General features: G+C 56.0%; 1 protein-coding gene across 2 annotated transcripts in view; it reads left to right on the plus strand.

The window, feature by feature from the left end:
- SPTB (spectrin beta, erythrocytic) overlaps positions 1-24,031 on the plus strand; it is a 145,225-nt gene that overhangs the window by 101,754 nt on the left and 19,440 nt on the right. For both annotated transcript variants that reach the window (XM_051838741.2, XM_051838742.2), the window contains exons 14-27: positions 318-1,188; positions 2,357-2,494; positions 8,833-9,589; positions 9,946-10,148; positions 10,239-10,329; positions 11,619-11,765; positions 13,096-13,359; positions 13,713-13,919; positions 15,029-15,118; positions 18,366-18,644; positions 19,187-19,317; positions 20,153-20,357; positions 20,579-20,953; positions 23,787-24,031. In XM_051838741.2, the coding sequence (XP_051694701.2) occupies positions 318-1,188; positions 2,357-2,494; positions 8,833-9,589; positions 9,946-10,148; positions 10,239-10,329; positions 11,619-11,765; positions 13,096-13,359; positions 13,713-13,919; positions 15,029-15,118; positions 18,366-18,644; positions 19,187-19,317; positions 20,153-20,357; positions 20,579-20,953; positions 23,787-24,031 (4,003 nt within the window). The remainder of the gene's footprint in view (positions 1-317; positions 1,189-2,356; positions 2,495-8,832; positions 9,590-9,945; positions 10,149-10,238; positions 10,330-11,618; positions 11,766-13,095; positions 13,360-13,712; positions 13,920-15,028; positions 15,119-18,365; positions 18,645-19,186; positions 19,318-20,152; positions 20,358-20,578; positions 20,954-23,786) is intronic.

Consider the following 24,031-nt stretch of genomic DNA (forward strand, 5'->3'; position numbering starts at 1 on the left):
AGCACTGCCCCCGGGAAGCATCACCTCCAAGTTTCTATCTGCGCTCTTTAAAAACTAACTTCATGTTGTGCCTTTCTGCTGAGAACTGACCCAACTGTTAATCTCCCTTCCTCCTGCAGTTTAGGCAAAACTACTTAGCATGGGTCTGGCCCACTGTCTGAGCACCTGGGCTTTCCTGCCTCCAAGGCCAAAGCCCCAGGGAGACGGTGGCTCCTGGGTCATGTGGCTCTAACCCGCAGCCGCTCTGAAGTTTGCCTGTAAACGAAGCCCTCCCCTGCTTTGTCCTCTCTCCTCCTGCTCCCCGCCACCACCACCAGGGTACCAGCCTTGCGACCCCCAGGTCATCCAGGACCGCGTCAGCCACCTGGAGCAGTGCTTCGCGGAGCTGAGCAGCATGGCGGCCGGGCGGAAGGCACAGCTGGAGCAGTCCAAGCGGCTCTGGACGTTCTTCTGGGAGATGGACGAGGCCGAGAGCTGGATCAAGGAGAAGGAGCAGATCTACTCCTCCCTGGACTACGGCAAGGACCTGACCAGCGTGCTGATCTTGCAGCGCAAGCACAAGGCCTTCGAGGACGAGCTCCGCGGGCTGGACGCGCACCTGGAGCAGATCTTCCGCGAGGCGGAGAGCATGGTTGCGCGCAAGCAGTTCGGGCACCCGCAGATCGAGGCCCGCATCAAGGAGGTGTCCGCCCAGTGGGAGCAGCTGAAGGAGCTGGCGGCCTTCCGCAAGAAGAACCTCCAAGACGCCGAGAACTTCTTCCAGTTCCAGGGCGACGCGGATGACCTGAAGGCCTGGCTGCAAGACGCTCACCGGCTGCTCTCGGGCGAAGACGTGGGCCAGGACGAGGGAGCCACGAGGGCCCTGGGGAAGAAGCACAAGGACTTCCTGGAGGAGCTGGAGGAGAGCCGAGGGGTGATGGAGCACCTGGAGCAGCAGGCCCAGGACTTCCCCCAAGAGTTTCGCGATTCCCCGGATGTGACCAATCGGCTGCAGGCGCTCCGAGAGCTCTACCAGCAGGTGGTGGCGCAGGCGGACCTGCGCCGACAGAGGCTGCAGGATGCCCTGGACCTGTACACGGTGTTTGGGGAGACGGACGCCTGCCAGCTGTGGATGGGTGAGAAGGAGAAATGGCTGGCCCAGATGGAAATCCCAGACACCCTGGAGGACCTGGAGGTGGTACAGCACAGGTCAGAGTCTTTGCCTTTCTCCTCGCCTGCCACGCCAAGGCCTGGCCGCTGCTGCCTCCCAGCTGGTGTGGCCTCAGTCTTAGATCAGCCGGGGCCTCCCCCTGAGGCTGTGGGATGCCCTGGGTTGCATACGCCGTGCTGTGGGAGTCCAGGGCTCTATTCCAGCTCTGCGGCCTGAGCTACTTCACTCCCGGAGGCCTGGGGTTCCTCAAAGGTTTTTCTAGGCCAGTTATCCAGTCACTCTGCAGCTACGCAGGCTCTTCTCAAAGAAGGGGTATGTGGGTCTTCCAGAAAGCTCGTGGAAAATGGAGTTCAGAGTTTATTTTGGTGCAAATTTTGAAATCTATGCCTAGGAAAGCCTTCAGAAAGTTTCCACCTTAAGGAAAACTAGGCATGGGATTCAAAACCTGCACCAGTTTCCAGTGACCTTTTGAAGTCCTTTCATGGGTGGAACCCCAGTGACTCTTGCTCTGGAGGCCAGAGTGGGGAAGCTGGACCCCTGCTAGCTCTGGCTTTCACACAACCCTGAGGGGCCCCAGAGACCAGTCTGTGAGCCCCGATCTGAGAAGCCACTCCCACTTCCGGTGTTCTGATTCCATCAGCACCCAGGTGAGAAGCATGCTCCCTATCCATTAGGCATCATCTCGCACCCTAAGCACCGGACCCAGGAGTCAGGGGGGAGGCTCCTGCACTGCCGAGGGTCCTAGGCTCTTCCCCACAGCAGCATGGGCCTTCATAACCACAGACCCCACCCCCTTATCCTACCCAGCTGGGGGTTGGGGGACATCCTTGGGTTAAGGTGTCAAGTGGAAGAAGTAGGGGCCTAGGGGCCACACCTGGGACAGTGGAGGGTGGCAGGTGTCCTGTGATGATCAGTACCTCCCCCTACTGTAACCTTTTTGCGTCCTCCACTTTACTCTTCCATGGAGCCAGAGAGCTGTGTAAGAAATAACCAGGTTTTTTCTAACCTGATCCAGAGAATGCTAAACTATGACGCTGGAGAAGTAGGGTGTGCCTGCATATCTGCCTTCTTGTTCCCCCTCACCTGGACAAGGGTGGTTGGGGATAGCAGAGGAAAGCAAGCGCTGATCGCTGGCAGCCTGGGTGGCCGCTGGCGGTGCAGTGTCTGCAGCTGTCTCCACGGCCCTCCTTTCTCTGTCCACATCAGATTCGACATCCTGGACCAGGAGATGAAGACGTTGAAGGCTCAGATCGATGGCGTGAACCTGGCTGCCAACAGCCTGATGGAGAGCGGCCACCCGCGCAGTGGTGAAGTGAAGCAGTACCAGGACAACCTGAACACCAGGTGGGGTGTTCGCAGGGCGTGGGGCTGCTGCGTGGGGTCTTTTAGCACCTGCAGCACCCCTGGGGGCGTGGCCCCAGATTCAGGTCTCCCGCCGTGCATGACCACGTTTATACCCTCAACGATCCTGTCCTTCTTAGCCACCAGGGCTGTAGAAGCAAGGAGGAAGGGCCTGTGTAGGGGGGCAGTGGGTGTATACATTTACACAGGGAGGACCTTCTGAGTGTACCCGTAGTTAGAGGTACCTCCCCAGACATCCCTGGGCTCGGTAGGTAAACGGCTTTCCGAGAGCTCTTTAAGTACCGTCCGTAAAAGAATGCTCCTGCCTGTGCTAAAATGCAGGGTTGATAATGAGGCTGGCTTGAATGTAGAGAGTTAGCAAGGAGCCTTGAGCAAGCTCCATGGTTGGAGCAATGACAAACCTGGAGGGGCCTTTTGGGGTGGGGTGGTGCTTTCAGAGGGGACGTGGTACTTCCAGAGGGGACGTGGTGCTTTCAGAGGGGGCGTGGTGCTTTCAGAGGGGACGTGGTGCTTTCAGAGGGGACGTGGTGCTTTCAGAGGGGACGTAATCGCCCGTTCGTTCCTGGGTGGGGGGGCTTTGAGGATGCTGCAGATGGCTGCATTCCTGCACTTGCAATACCACATGTCACCCCCACCCCCCCAATCCCCGCCAACCCCAATTTCCTGGCCTCTTCTCTCCTGTTCTGCCTGAGCCTTGCTCTGCCTGAGGCCATCTGGAACATGAGCTTAGGGAAGACTCAGTTGTAAAGAAAAGAATCAGCACAGTGGCCACTGTTGGGGGCTTAAGAGGGGAAGCAAAGGTGACCAAGATGCTTCTGGGCCGCCAGAAGGGAGGTGATTGCTGCAGCATCCGCAGGCAGGGGTGTGGACCTGGAGGTTCCGTTGTGAACCTGCTGTTCATACAGAGGAGGGTGCCTCTGGCTCTTCTTCAGGCTGACAGGGTGTGTGTGTGTGTGTGTGTGTGTGTGAGTGGGGGGGGGGGTGGAGGGAGAGAGAAAGAGGGAGGGAGGGAGAAGGAGGGAAGGACGGAGGGAGGGAGGGAGATGATGAAGTAGAAATTGAGAGAAACCCGAGCAGATCCAAACTAGAGACATTTCCAGAGAGGAAGAACTCAGCAAAGCAAGCTGTAGGCAGAGAATGGTGATCTTTGCATGCCCCTGAGCCATGGCGTCCCAGGTGGACATCACCACGGTGCCTGCTGTCCTGAGTTGTGGCAGGGAACAGGAAGAAGGTTTGTCATCAACTGGATACTTCACCCAGCCTGGCCAGGGAGAGGTGCTCACTCCCTCACCACACAGCTCACCCGACTTGGAGTACTGCTTTTGATTAGACATTTGATCCCATATTGAATGGAAGTCTGCCTCCTTGAATTCTGTGTACAGTGATTCTGGCCCTGCCCTTCAAAGACACCTGCACCTCCCCTGAGTCCTGGCTCATGTGTAGATTTCTTTTGTAAGATCTATTTATTCATTTTGAAAGGTAGAGTTACAGAGAGAGAGAGAGGGAGGGAGAGACAGAGAGAGAGGTCTTCCAAACCTCTGGGTCACTCCCCAAATGGCCACAACAGCTGGAGCTGAGTTGATTCAAAGCCAGGAGCCAGGAGCTTCTTCCAGGTCTCCCATGTGGGTACAGGGGCCCAAGGACCTGGGCCATCTTCTACTGCTTTCCCAGGCCATAGCAGAGAGCTGGATGGGAAGTAGAACAGCCAAGACTTGAACCGGTGTCCAAATGGGATGCCGACACTACAGGTAGCAGCTTTACGCACTACGCCACAGCACCAGCCCCCATGTGTAGATCTTTAAATGTTTGCTAAAACAACCATCCTCCTCCCCCTGCACTACATCCTGCCTCCCTACCCCTGCCATCCCATCAGTGCCTCTTCCTCCAACTCCATGTTCCAAACCCTGTCCGGCTTTTAAGCCAGTCCAAGTTCATCTGCTTCCCAGTTTCCCAAGAGAAACCGTCTCTCCTGCCTTCATGGTGTTTTTGAACTTCGTATCCTCCCTTGTGCTATAATTGCACTCATGCATCACTAAAGGACAGGGACAAGTTCTGGGAAATGTGTCGTGAGGCAGCTTCATTGCTGTGTGAGCATCACAGGATGGACTTACATAAAGCCGGATGGCTTCTGGCCTACTGCATACCCGGGTTCTATGGAGTATAAGAAGGTGCTTCTCAGAGTTGGTGGGGCAAAGGGAATTAAAAGATGTTTATTTTGGTACAAAGCATGTCTTGGGTAGTCTTTTCGTCCTATGCGTTTTTCATGAGCCCCTTGAGGACTCCTCATATAGAAGTGATACAGCCCATTGCTCCTGGGCCATGATGAACAAAACAACCCGAGATTAAATGAAGCACAGAACTGATGCAATCGGCAGACGCAGAAGGAGAGGTCTGAGGCACCTGCCAGTGTCACCCGCTGCCTTGCTTTACAGGCAACTCTTTTTATAATTAGGAGTACAGCTAAAATAAGAGTGAGAAGTATAGTATAGTATCAACAGACACCGGTAGCATAGTTGCTCATCATCATCAAGCATTATGTCCTGCACATAATCACGTGAGCTCTATCTTTATACAACTGGTCATTCAGTTGTATGTATGCCAACATGCCGGTAGTGCCTTGCCCTAGCACAGTGCCATGGCCACCATGTCTCTAGGCAACAGGGGTTTTTCACCCCTGTTATAATCTGCTGAGACCACCGGCTTCTACACACTCCACCTCCTTCTGTGACACAGCATTGTACTTCACTGCTAAAGGACTTTCTTACTAGACTCTGAGCAAATGAAGGGCTCTGTTTGCGCACTGCCCACAGTGCATTGCACACCATGGACCTGCGTGTCCGGCTAGAAGGTCCTTGCCCAGGTAGCTGTAGGTTTACTCCCTTTGTTCAGGTCTCAGCCCGCAGGGCAGCTGATGGGCACGGCCCTTGCTGATTACTCCGAGTACTACATCCTTCCTGCCTCCTTGCTTTACTTTTCCCCTGTAGTTACCACCACTTGATGGATTATCAACTTATTTCTTTGAAGATTTATTTGACAGACTTAGAGAAAGAGAGATCTTCCATCCATTGGTTCACTCTCCAAATGGCCAGAGCGGACCAGGGCTGCACCAGGCCAAAAGCAGGAGCCAGGAGCTTCTTCTGGGTCTCCCCTGTGGGTGGCAGGGGTCCAGGGATTTGGGCCATCCTCTGCTGCTTTCCCAGGTGCATTAGCAAGGAACTGGATCAGAAGTAGAGCAGCTGGGACTCTAACCAGCACCCACGTGCAGTGCCGTGGCTTAACCCACCATGCCACAGCACCAGCCTGGATTATTGGTTTATTGATTTGTCTCTGCTGGAGTGAAAGCAAGGACTTTGTTCTCTTCCCTGCTGAATCCCCCATGCCTAGGTCAGTGCCTGGGGTAAGGCACATGGTCTTCGTATGATAGATGTAAAGTAAGTGAGCAAAGAGGAGCACAGCTGGAATGCTTCTGCCAAGCTGGGCACGTCTGAGTTATCCAAACACGTAATGAATGTGTGAGCATCTTTCACTGTGTGCGTCCTACTTGGCCAACATTGTTCTGAAACTCTTGGGCCCTGGACCAAACCTGGACCCCGAGGCTGCCTTAGTGATGTGAGTTAGAGTGGTTCTGTTGGGTTCATTTGGGAGGGGGGCACGTGGGCTTGGGGGGCAGGCTGCACCCAAGCCACAGCCTGTTTTCTCTGTGTGGCCTCCAATCAGTGGCGGCAGGGAGACCACCAAAAGCAGGAAAAGCCAGAAAGTCATCATGGGGCCTCTTGCCCTTGGGCATAGCCAGAGCCTCTCCCAGGAGCCCCTCCCTCTCAGTGAATAATTGCTTTCAGATCAACTCCTCTTCCTTGGCCTCTAAAGAGTTCTCCAAAGCTCAGGAACTTCACAGCCTGGGTTCACTCTCTCTTCTCCAGTGGCATTCTGACTCCTCCTTATCTCTGCAGATCCGTCTTTCAGGCCAGACACAGTGCATCCTGCCTGGTCCGTCCACCTGCATCCCCTGGGCACTGGCAGGACAAAAATGATAGAGATCACAGCAGTGTGGGCACTGGAGGTCAGCTCATTGAGGTGTAGCCCAGATGACCTCCATGAACCTGCTGCCTCCCCCATGGTTCCTTACGGCTCCCTCCCTTCTCTCTGCCTGTGTGTGCCATGGACCTGGTCCTTTATCCTATAGTTATCTTGAGAACTTAGTATCTCTCTAAATCATACACTCCATAGGGCAAGGTCAGGTTAAGTCTTCACTCTCCCAAATTCTAACACAATGCCTTAGACCCTCACAGGTATTCCAGAAAGATGGAGTCAACAAAGAAATGAGCATTCAGCACCCTCTTTTTTTTTTTTTTTTTGAGATTTTATTTATTTATTTTTGAGAGGTAGAGTTACAGACCTGAGAGTGAGAGACAGAGAGCAAGGTCTTCCATCTGCTGGTTCACTCCCCAAAGGGCCACAACGGCTGGAGCTGGGCTGATCTGAAGCCAGGAGCCACGAGCTTCTTCCAGGTCTCCCATGCAGTTGCAGGGGCCCAATTGCTTGGGTCATCTTCTACTGCTTTCCCAGGCTGTAGCAGAGAGCTGGATCAGAAGAGGAGCATATGGGACTAGAACTGGTGCCCATATGGGATGCTGGCACTACAGGTGGAGGATTAACCCACTGTGCCACAGCACCAGCCCCTTCAGCCCCTTCTTGTGTGCTCTGCATATTCCAGTGTGGCAGAATGGGTACCTGGGTCCAGCGGAGGTGTCCCTCGTGGTCTTGCCTGAATGATGGGCAACCTTTAATAAAAGATGCTGATTGTGTGCTGCAGACCAACCCCAGCCCCAGGACACCTGCACCATGGCAACGCTGCACCTGAAGGCTGGAATCGTGGGGCCCATTTTAATTAGAATCCTAGCTTCTTCTTCCTCCTCCTCCTCCTTTTTACCAGATCTCTCTTATTTATTTTCATTTTTTTAAGATTTTATTTTTTGAAAGGCAGAGTTACAGAAAGAGGTAGAAGAGACAGAAAGAGAAAGATCTTCCATCCTCTATTTTACTCCCCAAATGGCCACAATGGCCAGGGTTGGGTCATGCTGAAGCCAGGACCCAGGACCCAGGACCCAGGAGCTCCTTCCAGGTCCCCCACATGGGTACAGGGGCCCAAGCACTTGGGCCATCTGCTGCTTTCCCAGGTGCATTAGTAGGGAGCTGGATTGGAAATGGAGCAGCTTGGTCTTGAACCGGCATCCATATGGGATGCTGGCATTGCAGGTAGTAGCTTAACCCACTACACCACAACGCCAGCCCCAGGGCTCTTGTTTTAGACCTAAGGTGATTTATTTTTTCAGGTCCTGGGGTACTTGGAATGAAGCCTTGGATATTTGCATGGTTACCCTAGGTCCTGGAGTGTATGTGCAGATAACCCCACCATTCATATATCCCAATGAACCCATCATAAATTGAAAATATCATAAACGGAAAATGCCTGGAACATGGCTAACCCACTGAACATCGTGTTTAGCCACATGACACAGCACCTGTCAGCTGTTCCCTGCATGACTGGGCAGCTCACTGGGAGCGTCTTCACTGCTGCTGCCTGGCACTGCAAAAAAGGATCAGAGCTAGCAGCATGGCATAGTGGGTAAGGCCACCACCTGCAGTGCCAACACCCCTTAAGGGTACCTGTTCAAGTCCCGGCTGCTCCACTTCAGGTTCAGCTCCCTGCTAATGCACCTGGGAAAGCAGTGGAAGACGGTCCAAGTTCTTAGGCTTCTACACCCACAAGGGAGACCCAGAAGAAGCTCCTGGTTCCCGGCTTTGAATCAGCCCAGCTCTGATTGCAGCCATTAGGGAGTGAACCAGCGGATAGAAGATCTTCTCTCTCTGTCTCTCCCTCTTTCTCTCTCAACTCTACCTTTCAAGTAAAGAAATCTTTTTTAAAAAGAATAAGAAGAAGGATTGTGTAACCTGTCACTAGCCAGGGAAAAGATCCAAATCCAATCTCTGAAGTAAAGTTTGCACTGAGCCTGTACTGCTTTTATAAAACGGGAAACTCCTCGGTGAAATTGTGCTAAGTGGAGGACGGTCCATGTTGGCCTGAAACCCACCAGCTCTCTGGGCCTTTGCTTGGGTTTGCAGTCACATCCGGCTTGCCCCCTACCGAGAGAAAGCAGATTGACAGCTGCCTCTGAGTCCACCTTGAACTTGGGCACACTTGCTCACCCATCCTTTGTTAAGTTGATCATTTATCTTTCAGCCTTTAAGGTTTGTTGGGGGAAGACTCGTGGGAGAGTTAAGGAACAGGGGGTCTCTGTCTCCCCCGCCCCGGGCTGCAGGTGGCAGGCGTTCCAGAGCATGGTGTCCGAGCGGCGGGAGGCAGTGGACTCCGCCCTCCGTGTGCACAACTACTGCGTGGACTGTGAGGAGACCAGCAAGTGGATCATGGACAAGACGAAGGTGGTGGAGTCCACCAAGGACCTGGGGCGGGACCTGGCAGGCGTCATCGCCATCCAGCGGAAGCTGTCGGGGCTGGAGCGCGACGTGGCCGCCATCCAGGCCCGGGTGGGCGCCCTGGAGCGTGAGTCGCAGCGGCTGATGGAGTCGCACCCCGAGCTGAAGGAGGACATTGGCAGGCGGCAGGAGTATGTGGAGGAGCTGTGGCAGGGCCTGCAGCGAGCCCTGCAGGGCCAGGAGGCCTCGCTGGGGGAGGCCAGCCAGCTGCAGGCCTTCCTGCGGGATCTGGATGACTTCCAGGCCTGGCTGTCCATGGCCCAGAAGGCCGTGGCCTCCGAGGACATGCCCGAGTCCCTTCCGGAGGCGGAGCAGCTCCTACAGCACCACCAGGCCATGAAGAGCGACATCGATGGGCACCACGAGAGCTTCCAGCAGGTCAAGGCCTCTGGCGAGAAGGTGACCCAAGGTCAGACAGACCCAGAGTACCTGCTTCTGGGCCAGCGGCTGGAGGGCCTGGACGCTGGCTGGGACGCCCTGCACCAGATGTGGGAGAGACGCGGCCACTCCCTTGCCCAGTGCCTCGGCTTCCAGGAGTTCCAGAAAGACGCCAAGCAGGCTGAAGCCATCCTCAGCAACCAGGTAGGGAGGCCCTCGGGGCTGGGGACAGGGCTCTCTTGGGGCGGCAGCAGCCCTAGAGACAAGTCTGCAAACATCTGCACAGCGACCAGACTCCCTCTAGCCACCAACTGTGCCTTTTCCAGCCATGTGTTCCAAGCTTTGTCTGGACCAGTTAGAGGCTAGAGGAGTGGTCACCGTTGCACGTGGCTCTTGCCAGGCTGTGCCCGGCCCACCCTGGGTGAGGGGCGAGGTCTGGGGAGTAGCACCTCTTCCTCCCACAACTCCAGAGGGCACTGTTGACCCTGGAGCACTTGGCAGGTGTCCTCGCCGCCGCCTCGGCTGGCCCTCATGCCTCATCTGAACCCTTTACTTAACAGGAATACGTCTTGGCTCACCTGGAGCCCCCTGACTCCCTGGAAGCAGCAGAGGCCGGCATCCGGAAGTTTGAGGATTTCCTGCTGTCCATGGAGAACAACCGGGATAAAGTCTTGAGTCCTGTGCACTCTGGGAACAGCCTGGTGGACCAGGGGAACCTGTACTCGGACAAGATCAAGGAGAAGGTGCAGCAGATCGAGGAGAGGTACCTCCCATCCCCAGGCCGGGGCTGAGGGCGTTGCAGACGGACGGCAAGCCTGGCCTGCTGTAACTCCGTCTCCGGCTCCCCATCCAGGCACAGGAAGAATGACGAGAAGGCTCAGGAGGCCTCGGTTCTGCTCAGAGACAACCTGGAGCTCCAGAACTTCCTCCAGAACTGCAAGGAGGTGGGTGGGCGGCCGCGCGAGGCTTCCTCCTGGCGGGGCGGCAAGCCCAGGGCATTCCCTGAGTGGGGGCCGCGTGCTGGAATCTTCGGTTTCATGAGTTTTTTATTTTTTTCTGCAAATCTGAAAAGTCAACATTTCATTTGTGAGTCTGAGTTTCTCAGAAAGTGGTCTGAGGACGCTCTCTACCCGGGTGCATCAAGAAGCTCATGGAAAATGGAATTAAGGTTTGAGTGCAAAAAAAAAAAAAAAAAAAAAAAAATTCACTGGTATGAGAGGGAAAGGCATCCTATGAAAAACAGCCTGGATGTCAAGTAGTTTTTTTGCACTCAAATAAACGTATCTTTTAATTCTGTTTTCCACGAGCCTTTTGCAGTCCCTCTGAATTAGAGTCTCTTCGGGCCCTGGTTCGAGCTGGCCCTGGTTAGAGGGGCGTCCGTCCCATGTGTTCATGCACACAGCGCCCTGGGCTCTGCAGTGCCCTGGACCCAGCAGACTATCGCCGTCGGCTTAAGGCCCGTCTTGAAATTCATCTACTTCTAGGCGTCTTGATTTTGCAGTGGCCTTGTCCATTAAGGAGCTGGACCTGGCCCCACCCAGGGCAGACTCCTGGGCCTGACTTGCGCGGATGAATCACAGCCTTAAGGAGTGAGAGGAAGCAGTATTTGAGCAAGCCTCCCGGCTGGAGAGCTGCTGGCTCAGCACACCTGCTCGCCTCCTGGGGCCAGCGTCCCTCCCTGGGCAGCGCCTCCCGCGTGGGGCCAAGCATCCCCTGACTTCCTTCTCGCTGCGACTTCATACCCCCTTCCCCACAGCCCAGCTCTGTTTTCATCCACCTCGGCACTGGAACGAACCAGGCTTGGGTTGGGGCCAGGATGCCTTGGAAACATTGGGGCCTCATCACAGTCCTCTCTTTAATTATAGGATCTGCCTTTGGCTTCTTCCTCAACTAATATTTTCTCTGTGTTTATTAACAGTTTCTCACCCTCCTGCCAATGGGTTTCTCCATCCACTCAGTAAACACTTGTTGAATCCATGCAGTACACCATGCCCTGCCCTCACTTCTACAGCATGGAGCAAGGAGAAGTCACCCCTGGCCCCACACTGCACACGTTCCAGCCCTGACATGGCGTGGGTTCAGTTGCTTGGATCCATGGGGCTAGTTCTCTTCCGTGTGAGATCAGTTCCCGTCCTCCCATTGGCTGCCTTCTGCAGTCAGGGTGGGCCAGTAGGTCCTGCCCAGCCAGAGAGCCACATGCAGAGGTGACTGGACTCACGCTTTCTGCCCGCAGCTCACTCTCTGGATCAATGACAAGCTGCTGACGTCCCAGGATGTCTCCTACGACGAAGCCCGCAACCTCCACAACAAATGGCTGAAGCACCAGGCCTTTGTGGCGGAGCTGACTTCCCACCAGGGGTGGCTGGACAACATCGACGCTGTGAGTGAGGCGCGTGGGTGGCACGGGGGCTCTGCCCAGGCTGCCTGTCCGTGGGGGCTTCACCCAGGGACCAGACGTGGCCCTGCAGCCTGAGGGACCATGTCAGCGAAGCAACTTTCTGCATAGTAGCTAGCCCTCCAGAGCTCCTGAAGCGGCCTTCTTAAGGCTGGTCACTTGCGCCTGTGGACAGTCCAGGGCTCCCCAGCAAGGGCCAGGACAACAGTACTCTCTGTCTCCCATCATCCTTGCCATGTCTCTAACCCTGTCCCACCTGGGACACAAGAAATGCATGAGCTGGTCAGAGTGTCCGTGGGGTGCCTTGAGCCCTGACCATTTCCATGAGCAAAACTGCCAGAGAGTGGTCACTCATACCCTCAGAGGTGGGGAACCGGGGGACCCCTCTGTGCTGGGCTTTCCCATTGTGCAGGTCAGTGTGGCAGGGGCTAGATCTGGGAATCACACCCGCTTGCCCTGGCCATGGCCATCCACGTGGAAGCAGGCCTGGAGTCCGCACGAGGCCAGGCCACCTAGTGGGTAAAAAATGCCGCTCCGGAGCTGGACCCCTTCACTGCTGGCTCCATTTCTTCACCTGGGATGCGAGGGTGACAGTGCTGATAGCGTACCCAGCGGGGCAGCGAGCAGTAAGTACCTAGAACCACGCAAGGACTGAGAAGCGGTGTTGGCAATTATGAGCACTCCACGGAACACGGGCTCTGATCGGTCAGTCTACATTCCCAGACCTGACTCACATCACACTGCACCCACCGAAACAAACAGAAAAACAAACCAGGGGCTTCAACAACTTTCAGGAAAAGTGGAACTGAAACCTGAGTTTATTTTGGTTCCAAAATCCATGCATACAACTTCAGAAAGTTCACAGAATATGGGTATTTGAAAAAAAGCTATGCATGGTTTTTGATGGGTTTTTTTGCATCAAAATAAACTGATCTTTTAGTTCCGTTTTTCCCAGTTGCCTGGTACCTTTATTCAGGTGAAAACCAGTTAAGGAAGAACTCGGTTAGTCAATAGATCCCCTCAGGTGAGTGCACAGTGCACAGTGAGCCTGTGGGAAGAAGATCAAGAGAGGGCTGGACTCACAGGGAGGCTCCCACAAGCACTGCACCAGAACAGATGCTGCTAAGTCTCCCTGAGTCATTTGCCCAGTACTGCTCTCGCTGCCCTGCCTCCTCTGCAAATATCACCCCCACACACACACACACACACCCAGCTCTTCTTCACCCTCCTGACCACCTAGCAGGGAGCTCCTTGCAGGCTGAGCCCACTGAGGCCCTAGAGGTTGAGCTCTCTTCCCACCCCATCCCACCCCCAGGAAGGAAGACAGTTAATGGAAGAGAAGCCCCAGTTCACACCTCTGGTGTCCCAGAGGCTGCAAGAGTTGCACCAGCTCTGGGACAAGCTGCAGGCCACCACCAAGGAGAAGACTCAACTGCTGTCGGCTGCCCGGAGCTCTGATCTGCGCCTGCAGACGCACGCCGACCTCAACAAGTGGATCAACGCCATGGAGGAGCAGCTGCGGTCCGACGACCCGGGCAAGGACCTGACCAGTGTCAACCGGATGTTGGCTAAGCTGAAGGCATGTGAGCCGGTGGTGGACTCGGCATGTTAGGATAGGAGGGGTTGTGGGTGCAAACCTAAAACCTTAAAGTAAGTATGCCTGTGTTCCTCTTAGCTGGGTCATGCAGAGCTGACTGTGGGCTCATAAGCCGTCCCTCCCCCGGTACAGTGCACAGGACGGGGATGGGGATGGGTTGATTAAAGGGTGCACTAAGAGGAGGGAATGATGGACAAGGGCAGCTGGGGAGACTCCTCCAAGGAGCCTGAGCTTGACCTAGGCCTTGGTGGCGGGGAGGGGTCCTGACACATGAACAGCAGGGAAAGGCTGCCCAGGTGCCAAGGCCACTACTGATGCCGACCCTTGTGTCTCAGCGGGTGGAGGACCAAGTGAACATGCGCAAGGAGGAGCTGGGGGAGCTGTTTGCCGAGGGGCCCGCGCTGGGAGAGGAGGCGGGGGAGGCAGACTTGAGCATCGAGAAGCGGTTTCTGGACCTCCTGGAACCCCTGGGGCGGAGAAAGAAGCAGCTGGAATCGTCCAGAGCGAAGCTGCAGATCAGCAGGGACTTAGAGGATGAGACGGTACGTGGGCCCCAGCCTCTCCCCTCCCACCCCTGGGGGCTGAGCCGCCAGCTGCCAGCAGGGTAGCTGGCTGCTGTCCAGGGCAATTCTTGGCAGCTGGTGGCTGGTCCCCCCCGCCCCCCCAGTCCCCTTATCTCATGGGATTGCTTAATGATTGCATTAAGTAGAAAAGCAAAGCCGGGCTTGTTGACTGGCTAACGCCCCTTCCACTTGCTGGTTCTGACAGTTGACAGGTGCCGACTTTCCCGCCAGGGGCAGGTTATTTGGAACCTTAGTTCAAAGTATCAACATATCCTCATCTATAAAATGGGGACAAATCCCCGATAGGACAATGGCAGACACTGTGGTACAGCAAGTTAAGCTGCTGCCTGCAATCCCAGCATCCTCTATCAGAGTACTGGTTCAAGTCCTGGCTGCTCCACTTCCAGTCCAGCCTCCTGCTGATGTATCCGGGAAGCAGGTGGAAGATGGCCCAAGTACCTGGGCCCCTGCCACCCATGTGGGTGACTTGGATGGAGCTCCAGGACCCTGGTTTCAGCCTGGTCCAGCCCTGACTGTTGCAGCCATTTGGAAAATGAACCAGGGATGACAGATGTCTTTGTATCTGTCCCTTTCTCTCTCTCTCTTGCTCTGCCTTTAAAATAAATATTTTTAAAAAAAGGACTTGGCTGGTGCCGCGGCTCAATAGACTAATCCTCCACCTTGCGGCGCCGGCACACCGGGTTCTATTCCCAGTCAGGGCGCCGGATTCTGTCCCGGTTGCCCCTCTTCCAGGCCAGCTCTCTGCTGTGGCCCGGGAGTGCAGTGGAGGATGGCCCAAGTACTTGGGCCCTGCACCCCATGGGAGACCAGGAGAAGCACCTGGCTCCTGCCATCGGATCAGCGCGGTGCGCCGGCCGTAGCGCGGCGGCCATTGGAGGGTGAACCAATGGAAAAGGAAGACCTTTCTCTCTGTCTCTCTCTCTCACTGTCCACTCTGCCTGTCAAAAATAAATAAATAAATAAAGGACTTGATGTGCTATCAGGAAAGCTCTTTAGGGCACAGTGAGAACTTGGGGAACTGTGAGTAGGGCTGCCATCAGCTCACCCCTGCCTCCTTGTCCCTGCAGCTCTGGGTGGAGGAGAGGCTGCCTCTGGCCCAGTCGGCCGACTACGGCACTAACCTGCAAACCGTGCAGCTGTTCATCAAGAAGAACCAGGTGAGTCCAGCCTCAGCTCCCCAGCCCCACCCCTGGCTCCCTCCCTGCCGCTGCCTGGCTCAGCGTGGGTGGCAGCGGGAGGCCCGCCCCGCCAACACTGGTGCGTGACCATTGCCGATGGTGGCTTCGGGGTCTCACGCTGCATGAGTAGCTTCACGGCAGGAAGAGCAGGCTCTGGTGATCGCAGAAGGAGTTTCCAGAAGACCACACAGCAGGGAGGAACCCGACGCTCAGGGATTTGTGGACCCCTCGGACTCCGTGGAGGCCCTCGCCTGGCACTCACGGTGCTTTCAGAGTTCTGCATGTGGCGGCATCCCCGGTGGGAGGCCCCTCACTCCTGGCTTGTCTCCCTTTAGCACGGCCTTCCCCTTCTCGGTCTGAGCTCGGCACATGTAGGGTCCTTGTCCCAGTTATCTCTGGACACGTGAGGGTGTCTGTGGGACTCAAACCCTACGAGGATGCCCCTCGGCCCAGCCTCTCAGCCCTGGGAGCAGACGTGCAGCCGCTGTTTGGCTCTCTCTTTGTCCGTGGCCCTGGTTAGCGTCCTGGGCGTGGACAGATGCTCACCTCGGTGTCAGCCCTGCAGAGGGAACCTGAATTCCTCCCCAGAAGCCAGCTGGGTGTGGACACAGCGGCTTCATGCCACTGGCCCCAGACCCTTTCCTCCTCCTGCCTTGTCAGTTCCCTAGGCCAGCAAGGAGAGCCCAGAAACTTAGATCGCGGGGGACAAGCACCATGTCCCCGGGGACCACATGGACATCACAGAAGGCAGACCGATTTCTTTCCCCCACAAAGGAACTGCCACTGACATTGGCTCACAGGCCCAAACCTTTGAGGCCCAGCAGCGCTGTGCCCAGAGGTGATCAGAACACTGTGGAAGTTGGAATTAAGGGGTAAGTTTATTTTGGTGCAAAAAAAAAAAAAAAATTGTTGGAATCCATGCCTGTTTTTTTCATAATACGCGCTTGCCATGACCTGTTTTGAAGGCCCCTGGCATACATGGATTTCAACTCTTTTTTGGCCCCTGATAAACTTCCCTTTGAATTCCATTTTCCACAAACTGTTTGAGGCACCCTGTTCCAATCAGAGAGATTTTCTCCAAAGTGTCCTGGAGCCCAGTGCTTCCAGTGGACAGAATTCCCAGAGGTCCCAGCAGCCACACACTGGGGCCACCGCTGGACGGTGAGAGAGAGCTGGGCTCAGCGGGCACCACAGCTTTCTCTTCCAGGAAGGGGCTGGTCAGAGGCCGTGTCTGGAGGACCTCAGCTGTAAGATGAGCCAGCGAGAGGTTCAGCACTAGAGACCTGGATTCTGTCTGGCCGGCCAAAGGCTTTCAACCACCGTGGCTGGGAGTTCCCTTAGCCAGGAAGCAAAGGGCAGCCTCTCAGGAGAACGTGGCCACCCTTGCAGAGACTGTATGTAATGCCAAGGTCCCACCTCAAGTGAATTTATGAGGATCTCTGCAAGTAGACCCCTAAGCGGATCTGTCTTCCCGGATTTGACGTGCGAGCAGGGTTAAGAGCCGCTGCCGCCTCCACACCGCATGCTGCATCACTTTGGTCTTCTGTCACAGAACCCCAGCTCTTCTGGCCTTCTCTCTGGTCTTCAGAATGCCAGGCTCACGTCCACCCCAGGGCCTTTGCACTTGCTCCACCCACTTGCCAAGAACTCTCCTCCCCAGATCTCTGTGTGGTCACTTCCCGCTCACTGTCCGCGTCTCCTGAATGTCATCTCGGAGAGGGCTTCCTGCAGCTCAGGGGCCATTCTCCTTCCCACAAGGGAGGCGCCGCCTCCGGTTACTCATTTATTTACATGGTTGCCATCTGGTTCCTCTACCAGACTGCAAACTTTAGGAAGACAGATGTTTTGTTGATCTTGTTTCCGTACTGTCCCTGGTACCTAGAACAGGGTCTGGCACACAGACGAGATGTTAGTAAATCTCTTTTGAATGAATGGAGACACAGAGGAAGGCACCATGGATAAGCACCCTGCACAGGAGACATAGAACACAGTTGTTTAAAAAGAGAGAGAAGTGCCTTTCTAGGGTACCTACGCTTTCAGAGAAAGCTAAGAGGCCAGCAGAGCTGACCACATGGCTTGCAGAGACCATGGGAAATTGCCAAAACTGAGATTCTGGGTACAAAGCACCACAGTGTTTGTGACTTGTGGGTGTCACTATTTCGCGTATGTTTTAAAGGCTGACCATCTCGGCACTGCCTATGTGGACTGATTTCTGGAAAGTTCTAAAGACCATGGGGAAGTTGTAGGACAGGAGGAAATGAGGTTTGCAGAGCCCAAGAGCCCGTGTGTGAGAAGCCACTAGCCTTGCCCTCTGGGACGCAGGGAGCGATTAACACATATAGATGATGAGCCCCTCACCAGGGTGGGAGGGGGAGGCCATTTTGGTGACCCAAGGCTCAACCAGGAAGCAATACACAGTTCACAAAAGACGTGAGAAATAAAAATGAGGACAAACAAGACCCAGCACTTGAAACAAGGGGCAGCTGTCCGCCAGCCTTTTATGTGGAGCCAAAGCTGCTGAAAGAAGACACCGGAATTTCAGAATTGCCTTCCCTTGCTCAACACAGGCACCTGAGAAGTGTGTCTGATAGAGTGGGAACAGTCCAGAGCCCCGCCTCCGGGGTCGGGCAGCAGCCCTGCCTCTCACCCCCAGGGCCTCACCTCACTGCCGGATGCCAGCCTCCTCGGCTTGGCTCGGGCAGGTCCTGCACCAGTCGGCTTTGCATTTCTGTAATGAGATACCTGACACAGACCACTCATGAAGGAAAGAGCCTTAGTCTAGCTCGTGGTCCTGGAAGTTCATGGCCCAAGATCGGGGTGGGGAGGGGATGGAGACATTGGTCCACCCCCTCCAAGGGTATTCTTGCTGCAGAGCACCACCATGGCACAGGTTACCGTGTGGCCAGGGGGAGAGCCTGCTGCCTCTCATGCAGTCACCAGGACTCAATCATGGGGCCTCCACCAGAGCAACCCAACCCAATGCCATCATTTCCCCAAAGCCCCGTCCCCACTAGCACCATTAACATGAGACATCAGGGCCCCAGCCCTGACACATGGGCCTTTAGGGGACACTGAGCGTCAGCAGTTCTGTCACCGTCATCCTCTTTGCTCCAGCAGGGGGTTTGGGGGTTGCTGAGGGTGTCAGACCTGACCCTGCCGCTGCAGACATGGCCTCCCCAGTGTTGGTGGGAAGGCCCTGCCCCTGAGCCCTCCCTCCCGGCCACAGACGCTGCAGAATGAGATCCTGGGCCACACGCCACGCATCGAGGACGTGCTGCAGCGTGGGCGCCAGCTGGTGGAGGTCGCGGAGATCGAGTGTGGGGACATCGAGGAGCGCCTGGGCCACCTGCAGGGCTCCTGGGACACGCTCCAGCAGGCGGCAGCAGGGCGGCTGCAGCGCCTGCGCGACGCCCACGAGGCGCAGCAGTACTACCTGGACGCGGGCGAGGCCGAGGCCTGGATCAGCGAGCAGGAGCTCTACGTCATCTCTGATGAGACCCCCGAGGTGTGCGCAACAGGGGCTGCTGTCCAGGGTACTGAGAGAGACGGAGCTGGGCGGGCAGTGAGGGGGAGCCTTGGAAGTATGGTGTGAGTGCAGGGAGGTGGATGCTCCAGGAGCCCCCTGAGTCGCCCTTCTCCTGGGTGCCTCCCTCTCAGGATGGCCCCTCCCTGAGAGCACCCACTCAGTGCATGCACTGTGCCATGGGCTGCACCTGCCAGATGCGGGGCGCTCTGACCCGGGGCTCCTTCACTGCCTTGGGCACAGATTCTGTGCCAGGGAACGGCTGTGGGAGGGGGCAAGGCTCTCTCGAAGTTGGAGTGACATAGGGACCAGAGGATTGGACATGGGCCTAGACGGAAGGGCAGGAATCAGCTAAGACTGGGGGAAGCCCAGAGAAGAAAGTGGGGTGCAGACATTACTGGGGAAGCAGAGTAGAGGGAAGGGAACAGGTGTGGGTCTCCCCCAGGAGCTGGGCTGTCAGTTGCCAAGGGAGGGAGCACGGCCAGGCTGGACGCTGGCCCTGACGCCCGCCTACTGCCCCCTAGGATGAAGAAGGCGCCATTGTAATGCTTAAGCGACACTTGAGGCAGCAGCGCGCCGTGGAGGAATATGGGCGGAACATCAAGCAGCTGGCTGGCCGGGCCCAGAGCCTGCTGTCTGCAGGCCACCCTGAGGGGTGCGTGTGTCTCCTGGGGCAACTTGGCAGGATGTGGGCCTCTGGCCAGGGGCCTCCACCAGCCCGTATCCCAAAATAAGAGGTTTGGGAAAACCCAGTTCCACTGTATGCGTTGGTGTAACTTCACAGGGGCCCACTGGGGGCCCCTCTGCCAAAAGCTCAGAGAACGGAATGGCAACGCCACCATCTTGGGGCAACCGAGAGCCTTCGAATCTTGCAGAGTCAGATGATGCTGTGAGATGCTGAGGACCAATTGTACTTCCCCGTGTGATCTGGAAGGTTCTTCAGGACCTCGCAGTGACTCAGCAAAGTCATTATATGGGAGTGAGAGGGGGAAGCCTACACCCATTAGAACTGCTGAGTTGTGCGTGAGCTACATACATGGGAGCCCACTGAGCCAGACTCCCCAGGCCACCCTCAGTCACAGTCCTGCCTTTAATGCATCCACTGCCATGAGATCTGCAGCAGCCCCCAAAAATCTCCCAGGGGGTTCCAAGCACTGAACCCCTGGTGCCCACTCTTCCCTAAGAGCTAAGCAGGGTCCCCTGGGCAGTGTGGCTCCGCCAGCCACCTCTGGAGGTGAGCGGAGAAGGTCCCCCTTTGCACTTGTCAAACCTGGAGCTGCCCAGGGCAACAGGCACTGGGAGGTGCTACTCCCAGATGGACATCCAAGACCAGTGCTGTGGTCCCCTGAGACACCCTGACCTGAGGGTTCCTCCCCCCCCCCGCCTCTTCCCTGGCCACTGTCCTTTCTCCCCCATCCTTGGCGCCGGGCTGGGGGAGAAACTGGGTCCTTGATGGGTGGGCTCTGAGGCCCTGTGGGCTTGAATTGCAGGGAGCAGATCATCAGGCTGCAGGGCCAGGTGGACAAGCATTACGCGGGGCTAAAGGACATGGCGGAGGAACGCAAGCGCAAGCTGGAGAACATGTACCACCTGTTCCAGCTGAAGAGGGAGGCCGATGACCTGGAGCAGTGGATAGCGGAGAAGGAGCAGGTGGCGTCGTCTCCCGAAATGGGGCAAGACTTTGACCACGTCACTGTGAGTAGCCGCGGCTCCCACTGCCTGTGCCTCCCGCCGACGGGGTAGCCCCGGCCACCAGCGTGCCACACAACACGTGCATCTCTGCAGGTCCCTAGAGTCACCCAGAGTCCACCCTTGCACTCTGGGTGGTGGCAGTGGCTGCAGTGGGAGGGGGCACAATGACATCCCCCTGTCCCTGAGCACCCGACTCAGTGCCTGTGTGCCCACCCCACCTGCAGCTGCTCCGGGACAAGTTCCGGGACTTCGCCCGGGAGACGGGGATGATCGGGCAGGAGCGGGTGGACAACGTGAATGCCATCATCGAGCGGCTCATTGACGCGGGCCACAGCGAGGCAGCCACCATCGCCGAGTGGAAGGACGGGCTCAACGAGATGTGGGCGGACCTGCTGGAGCTGATCGACACACGCATGCAGCTGCTGGCTGCCTCCCACGATCTGCACCGCTACTTCTACACGGGCACCGAGATCCTGGGCCTCATCAATGAGAAGCACCGCGAGCTGCCTGCGGACGTGGGGCTGGACGCCAGCTCGGCCGAGTCCTTCCACCGGGTGCACACGGCCTTCGAGCGGGAGCTGCACCTGCTGGGCGTGCAGGTACCTGTGCCCCTGCCCCCAGTGCCTGCCTTCTCCACAGCCACCTTCCTGGAGGCCCCCAGCGGGTTGTCAGGGCTCTTCTGGTTCCTAGAAGGGAAATCTGCAGAAATCTGCGTACCGGGAGATTTCACCTCTTTCTTTTTTATTTTTATTTAAAGATTTACTTATTAATTTGAAAGAGTTACAGAGAGAGAGAGAGAGAGAGAGAGATATCTTCCATCCGCTGGTTCACTCCCCCAAATGGCTGCAATGGCTGGAGCTCTGCCTATCCAAAGCCAGGAGCCTGGAGCTTCTTCCCACGTGGGTGCAGGGGCCCAAGGACTCGGGCCATCTTCCACTGCTTTCCCAGGCCACAGCAGAGAGCTGGATCGGAAGTGGAGCAGCCTGGTCTTGAACCGGCTGCCCACATGAGATGCTGGTGCTTCAGGCCAGGGCGTTAACCCAGTGTGCCACAGCGCCGGCCCCTGATTTCACCTCTTTCAAGAGCCAACAGCTCAGGTCAGGGAGTCTGACTTCCAGGCATTCTTTAGCTTCGGAAGTAGTTCTCTGAACCCTCACAAAAATCCCGTGCATAAGATGACCTGACAATGCTGCTTCTATAGCCATGTGGGATTATTAGGTAACACGTACGAGGGTACCTCAAGAAATTCCTGAAAAGGGGAATTAAAAGGCAGCTTTATTTTGGTGCAGCAGAGTGTTGAAATCCATGCATCATTTTTGCCTAACAGGCATTTTTCATCACCTTTCTGAAGACTCCTGTATGTGTGGCTTGCTTGCAAAAAATTTTTTGCACTTATCTTTTAATGCCATCATGAATTTTCAGAAGTACCCTTAGATATAGCACCTGGCTAACACCAAGTACCATTCTCAGCAAGGTAGACAGTCCCTGGGTCCTTACAGCCTCCCCCTGGGGTCACCGCTGATGCTGTCTGTGTTTTGTAGATGCAGAGAGGCACAGAGGGACAATGAGTTGCCTAGGAACATGCAGAGGTGTGGGGGAGCCAGGACCTGGCCCCTCGTGCTGGGGCTGCGGTCCCCACTTGCTTGGCCCCCAAGCAGCGCAGCCTTTTCACATGAAAAGACCCCAAGATATGCATGTAGGCCGCTCTCCCCTCAGTGGGGTGGCCCCGGAGCACCGCTGCAGGTCCCTAGAGTCACCCAGAGCTCAGGGCCAGGGCCAAGGTGCCTGCTGCCAGGAAGATCCCAGGTTCCCAGTGGAGGGAGCAGAAATGGGCCAGCTGTGCAGTTCTGGGCTGGCCCAGTGGGACCAAGAGTTTCCACACCAAGGAAGAGGGACCTCCAGCTGGAGGTGGGACATGGTGTGTGGCTGTCAACTTGAGACAGGTGTGGCCCCACTGAGACAGAGCCCTGAGACAGGTGTGGCCCCCCTGAGGGCTCAGGAGTGAGGTTTCATTCATTGCCCTGGGACCTCAAAGAAGGTCTGAAACTGCCCCTCCCTGGATAGGCAGTAAAAAAAAAGATAAATTAGGCCAGCGCCACGGCTCACTAGGCTAATCTTCCGCCTAGTGGTGCTGGCACGCCAGGTTCTAGTCCCGGTCGGGGTGCTGGATTCTTTCCCGGTTGCCCCTCTTCCAGACCAGCTCTCTGCTGTGGCCAGGGAGTGCAGTGGAGGATGGCCCAAGTGCTTGGGCCCTGCACCCCATGGGAGACTAGGAGAAGCACCTGGCTCTTGCCATCGGATCAGTGCGGTACACCGGCCGCAGCGCGCTGGCTGCAGTGGCCATTGGGGGGTGAACCAACGGCAAAGGAAGACCTTTCTCTGTTTCTCTCTCTCACTGTCCACTCTGCCTGTAAAAAAAAAAAAAAAAAAAAAAAAAAAAAAAAAAAAAAAAAAAAGTTAAAAAAAGATAAATTAGAGTGGGCATTTGGCCCAGTGCACATGAGAGTGCCTGGGTTCGACACCCACCTCCACTACTGACTCCAGCTCAGCCCCGCGGAGGCAGCAGAGATGGCTCAGGTTGTTGGGTTCCATGGATGGAGCTTCCAGTTCCCAGCTTCAGCCTGGTCCAATTCCAGCCGTTGTGGGCTTTTAGGTAGAGAATTAGTGAATAGGAGTACTCTCTGTCTCTCAAAGAAAAAAGGATTTTAGTGCAAAAATTGAAATCCATGCATACAAAGGATCTATAGGAAGTTTATGGGAAATGTGTATTTATGAAAACACTATGCATGCATTTCAATTTTTTTCACCAAAGTAAGCTTTTCTTTTTTTCCACACACAAAAAAATTAAGATTATTTATTTGAGAGGCTGAGTTACAGAGAGGGAGAGACAGAGAGAAAGGTCTTCCATCCGCTGGTTCACTCCCCAAGTGGCTGCAATGACAAGAGCTGGACTGATCCAAAGCCAGGAGCCTCTTCTGAGTCTCCCACATGGGCACAGGGGTCCAAGCACTTGGGCCATCCTCTACTGCCTTCCCAGGCCACTAGCCAGGAGCTGGATCAGAAGTGGAGCAGCCGGGGTTCCAACTGGCACTGTTATGGGATGCTGGCGCCGCAGGCAGAGGCTTAACCTTACTGCATCACCGCGTTGGTCCCTCCACAAAATTCTTGAGGAGACCTTGAAGTACTTCTTGCATGGAGTGGTTCTAAAAGAGAAGATTAATAAACATAAAGGGTGCACAGCAGTGCCGAACACTCCCTCTCTTCATCGTGGTTCTTGGTGATAATCCAAACAAAAAGCAAGGCGTCTTTCCCCTCCAGCACCCACTGGGTGGGAGGCTGGAGATCCACCTCCCAGCAGAGCCTCGATGGCGTCTGCCGTGAGTCTGTGACACCTTGGAGCAGGGAAGGACACCTGGTTTTCCCCGCCCGCAGGTGCAGCAGTTCCAGGATGTGGCCACCCGCCTGCAGACCGCGTACGCCGGGGAGAAGGCTGATGCCATCCAGAACAAAGAGCAGGAGGTGTCGGCGGCGTGGCAGGCACTGCTCGATGCCTGCACCGGGCGCCGGACCCAGCTGGTGGACACGGCAGACAAATTCCGCTTCTTCAGCATGGTCCGGGACCTCCTCTCCTGGATGGAGAGCATCATTCGGCAGATGGAGACTCAGGAGAGGCCCAG

This window comes from Oryctolagus cuniculus, chromosome 20 (assembly GCF_964237555.1).
Source record: "Oryctolagus cuniculus chromosome 20, mOryCun1.1, whole genome shotgun sequence".
Taxonomy (NCBI): Eukaryota; Metazoa; Chordata; class Mammalia; order Lagomorpha; family Leporidae; genus Oryctolagus; species Oryctolagus cuniculus.